Source organism: Mesoplodon mirus (assembly GCF_964341445.2).
Source record: "Mesoplodon mirus genome assembly, chromosome: 7".
Taxonomy (NCBI): Eukaryota; Metazoa; Chordata; class Mammalia; order Artiodactyla; family Ziphiidae; genus Mesoplodon; species Mesoplodon mirus.
Window position 1 is genome coordinate 132,972,367 of NC_138983.1, and position 10,630 is coordinate 132,982,996.

The window sequence follows — 10,630 nt, forward strand, 5'->3', positions numbered from 1 at the left end:
ACTCAATTGAATTCCCAAATCCTTAGGCAATGTAAGTCAGACTCTAGTCTTCCATTTTACAATTGTGAAATGGAGACACAAAAGAGCCAGCTCTTCTTACATAACTTGGCTCCCTCAGTAGGGCCAGTGGAGGTGAGCAGGGCCAATAACACTGAAAGGAATGCAGGGCCCCAGTTCCTTCAGGGACCCTGTTTGCTGTTTGTCTGGGGAAGTACAGCCCTTTGCCTGGGCTGCGATTGGCTGCTCCTCCCAGCCTGGAATTATAAAGCCATATCTCAGAGGCTCTCAAGGCCTGTGGTTCTGTCCTGCCTTCTGTAAATCTTTGGGTCTGGGGCCAAATCCAGAGATGGGTAAGTGCCTCCTGATGCTGCTGGTGGTGGTCCTGTCCTCACTGCTGGGATTCCTGCAAGGTGAGCCCTCTGGGGAGCATGTAGGAGGGCAGTGGGGACTGAGGAGAACCTGGGTGAGTGGCAGGTTATGTTTCCAGGCACTGCCTCTCTCTTTGACTCTTTGTCTGCTTGCCTTGGCATTAGAATGTCCAACAGATAAGATGACCATATACATTTTACAATTTAATCTGGGGCATTCTGCTTTTGTAGGAATACATTTCAATATCTTTTTGCTTGAAAGTCTGTTTTTCATAACTTCAACTGGTTAAATATTTTTGAAAGCTGAAATATTTGGGTACTCCATTTGTTGAGTACTTTAAGATTTCAAACTGTTGGGGTTATACTGTAGAAACAGGATGGACCTTTACCCAAACTTGGATCAGATGTCAAGACTGATGATGTCACATATGCACCAGGAGAGTATGAAAAGGTTTATTACTTACCTAATGAGGCTTTCTCGCGAGAACAGGGCTTACTGCCAGGTGTCTTAAGATGGCTTGAGGGAGCAGAGAAAGGAGACTCAAATTTCTATGGTGGTGAGGGGGACAGACAGGGCAAGGGTTCCTGCATTCAGGTAGGGGCTTGCATGGTTTGAAACTCCCACCAGTGGTAAAGGAGGGAGCTCCTGAGGCCCAGATGTGGGGCACAGGGGAGAGACTTCAAGGCTGCCAGCTGTGAAACATCAAAAAATGGAGTCAGAAAATCTACTACCTGACCAAAATGCAACTGATATTTGCAGGACCTTTTACAAAATGTTCATTACTGTTGTAGCACACTTAGATTGAATCACAATGTAGTTCCTTAGAAGCTAAACCATTTTCAGATCTGCTTGATGACAAGGAGGAGGGAGAAATTTTGCTAAAGACTATTTTTTATTCCACATCACAAAACTTTTACAGTTCAGTTATTTTACCTGTGGGTGCGTATGTGCACATACATATATAATATATAAAATATATTTTTTCATATATATAATTCATAATATAACATATTCTATATGTTATATATATTATATATTTTAACATTATAATATATAACATTAAAATATATAAAGTATTTACATATATATTTATTTATAGTCATATACTATCTGGTTTGGACACAGGACACAATTCAGAATTATGTGTGAATCAAAACCAACTATAAGGGCATTTTTTGCTCTCTGGGTCTCAATTAAGTAAAAACTTTTTTTTTTCTGCAATATTATATTCTACCAGCATTTGTATTTATTCTTTCACAGTAGAAAGAAATGATTTTATGTTCTATGTGGACTTTTAAATTAAATTTATTATAGCATTCACAAAAAGTCAGGTGTTTTACCTTCTACAGAATATACTTTCATAACTTTTATTTGATTCCATGATTGATTGAAAACTGGAATGATCATTGGCATTAACAGGTATCATTTGTTTCCAATGTCCTTCTTCAGCAAACGGAATCAGCCTGTTAATAGTCAATGTTTTGTTTGTTTTGTAAAAGCACAAGAAGACTCAGAATAAAAAAATATAAACAATTAATTTAGAAGAACACACATTTGATCTAAATGAAAATCCATCACCCTGGCTTGTGCTTCCCTCTGAAGCTGATAGGAGTAAAAATCATTTGTCTGGAAGGTGATCCCAGGATATACCAGGAGGGGTGTGGGGAAGTCAGACAGAATATGCAATGAAGTTAATAAGCTGGACACCATGGTGAGCAAATGGAATCCATCCTGCTGGAAATTCTGGAGGACAGTGTAGAGGATCCAACTCATGGGTGAGAAAGTTGGAGTATTCATCCACCGATTCCCCATCTGTTCTTGGGAGCGGGATGCTCCCAGGGGCATCTGCTCTCCACTGTTCCAGCTGCCCTGTATGCACAGTGAGTGTGTCCTACAGCCCCCTGTCAGAGTCACAAGTGTTGCAGTCACAAGCATGTGGAGGTGAAGGCTGAGGGCTACGGGGAGGGAGATGGGAATTACACCTGCTTCAGTCAGTGATACGTGAGGCCTCTGTTGCAGCTGCACAAGTGACATCACCCTAGGGCAGAGTCTTCTTCAAATAACTACTAACTTTCAAAAGAGCCACTGAAATTCTTAAGCAGATTTGTATCTTTAGGAGGTTTTCATGGGATCAGGGACAGCACAGGCCCAGGGGCGATGGTAAATATTGACAGACAGGCTGTTCAAGTTATACAGTCATCATTAAGTTTAGAGGAAGAGGAATTGAGTGCTCAGTTTTCTATTGAGTGTGCACTTTTCAAAGTTCATTCCAGTGAAAAGCTTTATTGCAAGATAAAATGTGTGAGTAAATTAAAAAATGTATAGTTTCAGATTTAAACTACATAAAAAATGATGAGGCCATGGCAAGCACATTGAAATGACCTTCTATTTGTTCTGCTGTAGGTTTCCCAGGCTGTTTCCCACATAAATACTTCATTTATACTTGACCTTTAATTTCTCACATTTTGCACGGATTCAGTTGACTTGTGGCTTCCTTCCAGTTTCCACCATCTTTCCTAGCCCTCTGTTACTCTCTCTTTCTTTAAAATCTATTGTCTGCACAGCTGCCAGAGTGAAACTGCAAAACATAAATCAGTTAATGTCATTCTCTATTGAAAAACCTCTGATGGCTTCCTCCAACTTTGAGTAAAATCCCAGTTCTTACAATGGCCTAAACTGTCTTGTCCAAATAAGATATAAACTGAACTACAGATGTTATTTTAAATCTTCTAGTAGGCATATTAAAAATATAAGAAATGTGTAAAATTAACTTTAATAGTACACTTCATTTAACCCAATACTTCTAAAATATTATTTCAGCATGTAATCAACATCAGTTACTGATGAGCAATTAAAAATTTTTTGTGTGCTAAGTGTTTGAAATTGACCTACAGTCCATCTGTTTGGACTACCCGCATTTCACAGGCTCAACAGCCATGTAAGTCCCGTGGATACCATGTACAACACTGCGGGTCTAAGCGGATACGTGCTTATGGTCTGGTCTCTACCGACCTCTTCAGTCCCACTTTATAACATTCTCACCCTTTTCCACTTTACCTGTGCTGCTCTTTTTGTTTCTCAAACTGGCCAAGCTAATTCCGTCTCAGAATCTTTCTGTGCACTTGCCTGTGGATCTTCCTGGAACCAGTTTCCCAACTTCTCCCAGCCGTTTAAGTAGTCAGCTTAAAAAAAAAAAAATCATTCAGGTTTGAGCTTAAATCACCCGTGAGAAAGCTTTTCTGCCTCCCCAAGGACTCCCCACGCTGTCTCCTCCATGTTTCCTCCATCTCATCGTCTTCACGAGTCACCAGGACCTGGAATAACCTTTCTTATTTTTTCATTGTCAGTCATTTTCCCCATTTATTTGTTTAGTGTTTAAATAAGTGGAATGCATGTTTCCTTGCTCCTTCAGCACTCAATTCCCAACACCTGGAATTGTGCCTCCCACATGTCAGGTGCTCATTGTTTGGTGAATAACTCAGGGAGCGCAGGGACCACTGGGTGCTCATCCCAAGGAGGAGGCTCCAGGGCAAGTGTTTGTCCGGAAGCTCCCTCCCTCCCTCCCTGCCTCCCTGCCTCCCTCCCTCCCTTCCTCCCTTCCTTCCTCCCCTCCTCTCCTACTCTCCTCAGTCTCCCCCTGGCTTGCCTCACTCCCTTACTTCCAATCTTCTCTTTTACTTCCCATCTCCCTCCTCCCACCCGTCCTTTCTCTCCCCTACCTGCCCCCTTCAGCTCTCCTTTTAGGCTGAGTCCTGGCGTTCTCCTCGGAGCCCGAAGCCCGACTCCTCAGATGAAAGGGAGAGTGGAGGGTGGGGCTTTGTGTGAAGGAGGGCGAGGGGAGGCTTTGTGAAGCTGCAGCCAGGACGGAGCAGGGGTGGGCAGTGCCGACTCCTTCGCAACTCCAACCATCACCTGTTCTGCTCCTGCAGATGCCATTCACATGGAACATCTTCAGTGGTGCCCCCTGGTGTTGGGGTGATAATCAGTTGGCAAGTGGGGTCAATGGAGCTGCAGTGAAGGGCTTGACCTCATTCCTCCAGCAGCACAGCCCATCCCTGGGAGGACAGGCAGAGCCCTCTGCTCAGGTGCAGACCTTGTGCCTAGAGGCGCACACGCCTCCTCCCAGGTGTAAGCCAAGCACGGAGAAATGACCTGCTTTCAGCACATTCCTCAGGCGCTGGGAGCTGGTCAGTGTCCAGGCAAACCTGGGTCACAAGTGTGCTCCCTCCTGAGCAACCGGGATGCTAGGCCGGAAGAGCCTTATTGTGCTGCTTTGACTTTCCAGCTCTAGAATGTTTCCAGTGTCACCGCGTCAATGCCAGTGGGGTTTGCGAGAGCGGGAAAAGCTTCTGCCAGACTCAAGGCAGCCAGCACTGCTTCCTGAGGAAGGTCTACGAAGGTAGGTGGGGCTTGAGAAGTCTCCTGGGTGACCTTTGCCAGAGGTTAGGGGCTGGCAGTGGGTGTTCAGGGTGGGGGGATAGTATGAACCCTCCATGGGACACCATGAGAGCCTGGGCCCCAAGAAGAAGGCCAGGTGCCTGTAGGACTCAGGGAAGTGATCCCTCAGGAACCCTGGGAGTAGGAACTGCATAGAAAAGGGGTTGGTTTTCTTTTCTTAACTTAGTGAAACATTTTCATCTCATTGTGGTACTGGGCTGCCACTCACTATTAATTGGGATGGTGACCTGTAAGCAAAGTAGGGAGTTTAGCTCCTGAGGGTAACTGGAACTGGGCTGCTGAAATTCTTCTGAGTGGGACCTGACTGTGATCGGGTTTTGGGGAACTAGGGACATAGATTGGGGGAGAAATGGTCAGGGTGGAGAGGGCAATTTCTATTCACCCTCTCTTGTGTGGAGGGAATGGATTGAGCTCTAATATACAGAGCTTGCAGAGCTATTTTAGGTGAGCCCATTAGGGGGGCCTACCTCCAGCATCTCATTCCCAGGAGGCAGACATTCTCCCTACCAAGAGCACGAGTCCTCCATAGAATGTGCTATTTTCCCTTCATTCTTGATTATTTGGTTGATGCATTGATCCTGTGATTTCGTTAGGAATATTTACTGAGCTGCATACCAGGATATGCTGGGTCCCATACCTATGGGCCTGCAGCCTGGGTTCTGGGGCCTCACTTACCCTCTTCTCTGTCCCTTTCCAGGTGACACCATTTCCTATGGATACCAGGGTTGTAGCAGCCTATGTGTTCCTATGAAGCTCTTTAAACTCAGTGTTGCTGTGGAATTTAGATGCTGCCATGACTCACCTCTCTGCAACAAGTTCTAAAGACGGGGCCCAGCTTTTGCCCTGATGTGGTGGATGAAGCTAAGTTAGGATCCATTTCAACCACCACAGTCTCCAAGATTCTGTGATCTGAATATGGGTCCCCTATGAGAAACAGCCTCAGACTCATTCTGTTTTCAGACCCCCTTTCCTTTACTTCATTGCGAGATGCCCCAGGGATAATTCTTGAAACCAAATTGGGGTGAAGATTGATGGACATAACTAGGTCCAAGGCTACCTTCTCCCTTTTCAGGCCCTAATCATCAGTCACACTGATTGCTGCTTAAAAAGGCAGCGTCTGTGGAAGGCTGCATTTGTGATTCTGCGTGTTCTGGGGGCAGGAACTGAAGGAGGAGGGAGAGTCTTTGAAAGCTGAAAACAGTAGAAGTGTGAGGGGAGTCCATAAATGATGGGTTAGTTGAGTGGGCTAGGTGTTGTAACACAAATCTCTTAAGTATAAGTGGCTTAAATAAAAAAAAAAATGGAGTCACTTATGTCAAAGTGATCTAAGATGGAGGTGGGAGGCTATTAAGGAAGTGGAACTTACACACAGCCATCCCTAAACCCAACATAAACTTTGGACCCATCCATCCTGAGACCACCTGGAACTTGTCTACGCCTTAGAGACCACAGCTCAGCAACCAATGTGCTGCCAGCAAGTGACTGAAAGTCTGCCGGCACCAATCGTAGTTTTGTAAAGATAACTTATGTTACTTCTCTGGAATATCTTTTTTGCCTTTAGAAGCCCCCACTATTTTCTGTTCCCCCTGGAGCACATTTGAGTTGCCATTCGAATCGGTGCCTCCCAAAATGCAATTCTTAGAACTCTAAATAAACTCTTTTTCTTATTTGCAGCCTTCTGCATTTTTTGGTTATCACCTGATAATGGTCTCCGGATCACCATGGCTTGTTTTTGTATTCACAGAAAACATGCCACAGGCTGGGTGGGAGAGTGGGTTTAGACACATCTCCTCAAGGGTGCAAACCATGTGGACGTTAGAAGACTTTCCTCTGGTGTGGGTTGACTGGATCAGTGGTGCACACTTGACCCAAGTTGAGTCAATAAAATTCTCTTTCCTGGCAATTTGTTATTGGATTTTAGAGTCTAATTCTTTGAATGTGATTAGAACTGTAATATGAAACTCAGCTGCTATGGGGTGCCCATCTTCATCCATGTGATGGAGAACCAGAGAAAGTCCATCTGCAAAGACAGAAGACTGAAGATAATTCTGAGTGGTGGAATTATCTTTAGAATAAGAAGCAGAGTGTATATGTGATCTTATTCTGGCACACTAAGTACCCATTTTTCATCCACCAATGCTTGATGTTTAAATATTTCACCCAAAGGTGCATTTCAAAGGTGCAAAGGTGTTGAATGTCACTAAAATGTATCCAGTCCTTGTGATTGTGTCTGCTCTCAGCATTATATATTTCCGTGATGCAGCCAATAATAAGACAACAATGATAATTGTAAGTTGCAGGTATCAAAAGCAGTACTCTTGTATGCATTATATCTTTTAACTCTCACAGTGCACTGTCCATAGGAAGTATTGCTACCATTACTATGCTGTGAATATAGCCACATTTTTCTGGACTTCAAAAAAAAAAGTATATAAGGTCATGTATAATAAAATTAAAATAAACAATAATCTATTAACCAGAGTTAATCAATATAAATATTTTAGTCTCTATACTTCCAGGTTTATTATCACGTACATAAATGTTTAACCATCCCAAATTTGCCTGAGAAAAGGGAGTTTACCATGATGTGGGACTTTCAGTGCCAAAGTCAGTAAAGTCCCAGGGACACCTGGGGTGAGCTGATCACTCTGTTATAGTTTTTTGTTGTTGTGTTTTGTTTCATTTTTTAAGAATGTATTTTACAAAAAGATAATGAAAATGCAGTACATGGCTTTCAAGAGGCAAACCTTCGTTCGGTGGCCAGCCGCTGAGCCAGCTTACCAGGTTACCAGAGTCACCAGCTTACAAGACTTCCCACCCACCCAGTACTCACCACACAGGAGACAGGACAGAGCCACACTCAGCCCTAGCAATCTGTCCACTGGCCTCGGAAAGAGGTCCCCTAAGCAGGCTGCTGCTCCAAAGCCCAGCTCTCCTGGGGCTTTGACCTTATACTGGCTCTCGGTGGAAGCAGGGGCCACTTGTTGGCATAGCAGGTCCACTATCAGTGTCTTTTGATAAGCTCAGTGCTCTTCCACCACACTCCCCACTCCAGGGGGTGTCACAGGCTCTCAGAGTAAACCCTCAGTTGATGAGACTTTTGTTTTTCAGGGGAGTCTGGGGAAATGTTCTCTCAGACTCTCTCAGAGTCTCCCAGACTCTCCCAGCAACATAGCCACAATATGTTGCTAATGGTATCCTCATGATGTCTGCTGAGGACCTGACACACTCGAAGTCTTGAGTCCCCTGGCCTTTTTCCTGCCTCACTTCACCCCACCATGGACTGAGGCAGAGACATGGATGCTCATGCGCAGGATGCTCTGGAGGGTGGGCAAGGTAGACGGAGACCACGCAGAAGTCAGGGTGCTATTTGGGGTGGAGGCGGTGATGACTTATCTCACTCATGAAGATTGTTGTGGGTTCAGGTAGGAAGAATGGGTATGAACTGAAGACAACTGTGAAGAAAATACATGCAGGTAGTCCTCACTTTGCACACACCCAATATGCACGTATTTCAGTTACCATGCATTAGTTAAATAATACCAGTCCCTCCATGACATAGTTCAAATTCTGATTACCAAGGTATATGAACTGTGAGTAATTGCATAAAATATGAACTTACTACTAGACCTTCAGTCCACAAATCCAAATCACTATGTAGGTAACTGATGGCTTATCATGACCAGCGATCATGTTATGTCTTTCAAAGTAACATGTGCATCTGTTGTTCAACTGACTCACAGAGAGCAAAGCATATAATTCTGTTGCTTGTCTCCAGGGAAAAACCCCACATGATTCAGGAACTTTTGGATACATTTCACGATATTGAAAATATGAAGGATCAAATTCAGGCAGGGCATCTGACCCCGGCTGGGGGCAGTCCCTGGCTGAGGCCTCTTGGTGGGGCAGCTGGGGTTGGAGTGGGCCCTAGATGAGGGGAGGCCTGTGAGGGCTCAAACAATGCACTGGCTGGTGCCTCCAACTTTGGAGAGGGTTCCAGCAGTTCCCAGACCAGAAGCTCTAGGATAAGTAAATGGATTTCCTTCCCATATAGTCTAGCTGTTCTTTAAATTGCTGTTTCTTTGCTTTGTCCTAGGGTTGGCGAGTCTTCACTTGGGCCCCTTCCAGCAATATCCCTCCCTCCTGCAAGTCGTAGCATCTGGGGCGGGAGGGGTGTCTCATGGGTACTGTGTCTTCATTTTCCTACCCGTTTCTATGTGGTCCTTCTATGTGCAATAGCTGTTCAATCAGCCCTCAGATCTTCTTCAAGAGGAATTGCTGTAACGTGGATGGACCTAGAGACTGTCATACAGAGTGAGCTAAGTCAGAAAGAGAAAAACAAATATCGTATAATGTCACTTATATGTGGAATCTAGAAAAATGGTACAAATGAACTTATTTGCAAAGCAGAAATAGAGACACAGATGTAGAGAACAAACATATGGATACCAAGGGAGGAAGGGTAGGTGTGATGAGCTGGGAGATTGGGATTGACATATATACACTACTATGTATAAAATAGATAACTAATGAGAACCTACTGTATAGCACAGGGAACTCTACTCAATGCTCTGTGATGACCTAAATGGGAAGGAAATCCAAAAAAGAGGGTATACATATATACGTATAGCTGATTCACTTTGCTGTACAGCAGAAACTAACACAACACTATAAAGCAACTATACTCCAATAAAAATTAATTTTAAAAAAAAAGAGGAATTGCTCTAAACGTATGTAGGTATAGATTCAGTGTTTCCTGTTCTTTTTATTGTTCTGTGAATTATTCTTCCGTCCTTGAGGGCCTCTGGCCCCATCCCGTTTCTTATTTCGGGATGGCATATATACTGTACCTTATTTTAGCTTTCTGTCTTTTTATCTCTCAGGTATGTGGGGTTCCTGTACATACAAAAGTAATTTTAAGTTTGTCCTATTACTCTGTCTCATGTAAATTTAATTCTTAGACCAGCCAAAAGAACCTAGAAGGGTAGAGGAAAATTTTCTTCCTTCTCAACAGTATATTCAAAGTTGTGCAACCATCACCGTGATCAGTTTTAGAACATTTTCATCACTCCAGCAAGAAATCCTGCACCCACGGGCTGTCACCTTTTATCACAACTGTCTTTCCATCTCCACCACCTCCACTGCCAGCCCTAAGCCACTACTAAGTTACTTTCTTTATAGATTTGCCTATTGTGGATTTTTCATTTAAGTGGAATCATATAATATCTGGTCCTTTATGATTGGCTTTTTTCACTTAGGATAATGTTTTCAAGGCTTATAGTGTTGTAGCATGTAACAGTATTTCATTTCTTTTTATTACTGAATAATATTCTTCTACGGATATACCACATTTTATTTATCTATTTACCAGCTGATACACATTTGGGTTGTTTTCACTCTTTGGCTATTTGAATAATGCTGTTATGAATGTTTAGGTACAAGCTTTGGGGTAGACCTAAGTTTTGCTGTCTCTTGCGTATATACCTCTGGTATGGAATTGCTGGGTGATATGGTATACTTAAGCTTTTGAGGAACTGCCAGAATGTTTTCCAAAGTGACTGCCCCATTTTACATTCCCAACAGCAGGGTATGAGGGTTCCAGTTTCTCCACATCTTTGCAAAACTTGTTATTATCTTGTTTGTCATAGCCATCCTCATGGGTATGAAGTGGTATCTCATTGTGGTTTTTTTTTTTTTACTTTTTACTTTTGACTGCTTTGGTTCTTTGTTGTTGTGCATGGCTTTCTCTAGTTGTGGCGAGCGGGGGCTGCTCTTTTTTGTGGTGCACAGGCTTCTCATTGTG

General features: G+C 43.5%; 1 protein-coding gene across 1 annotated transcript; it reads left to right on the forward strand.

Moving 5' to 3' along the window:
- Positions 1 to 346: 346 nt before the first annotated feature.
- ACRV1 (acrosomal vesicle protein 1) lies at positions 347 to 5,649 on the forward strand (the record flags this gene model as incomplete). The annotated part of the gene is made up of 3 exons (XM_082629519.1): positions 347 to 410; positions 4,655 to 4,768; positions 5,525 to 5,649. 3 exons carry the CDS (start codon positions 347 to 349, stop codon positions 5,647 to 5,649), a joined length of 303 nt encoding a protein of 100 aa, XP_082485645.1.
- Positions 5,650 to 10,630: the final 4,981 nt, after the last annotated feature.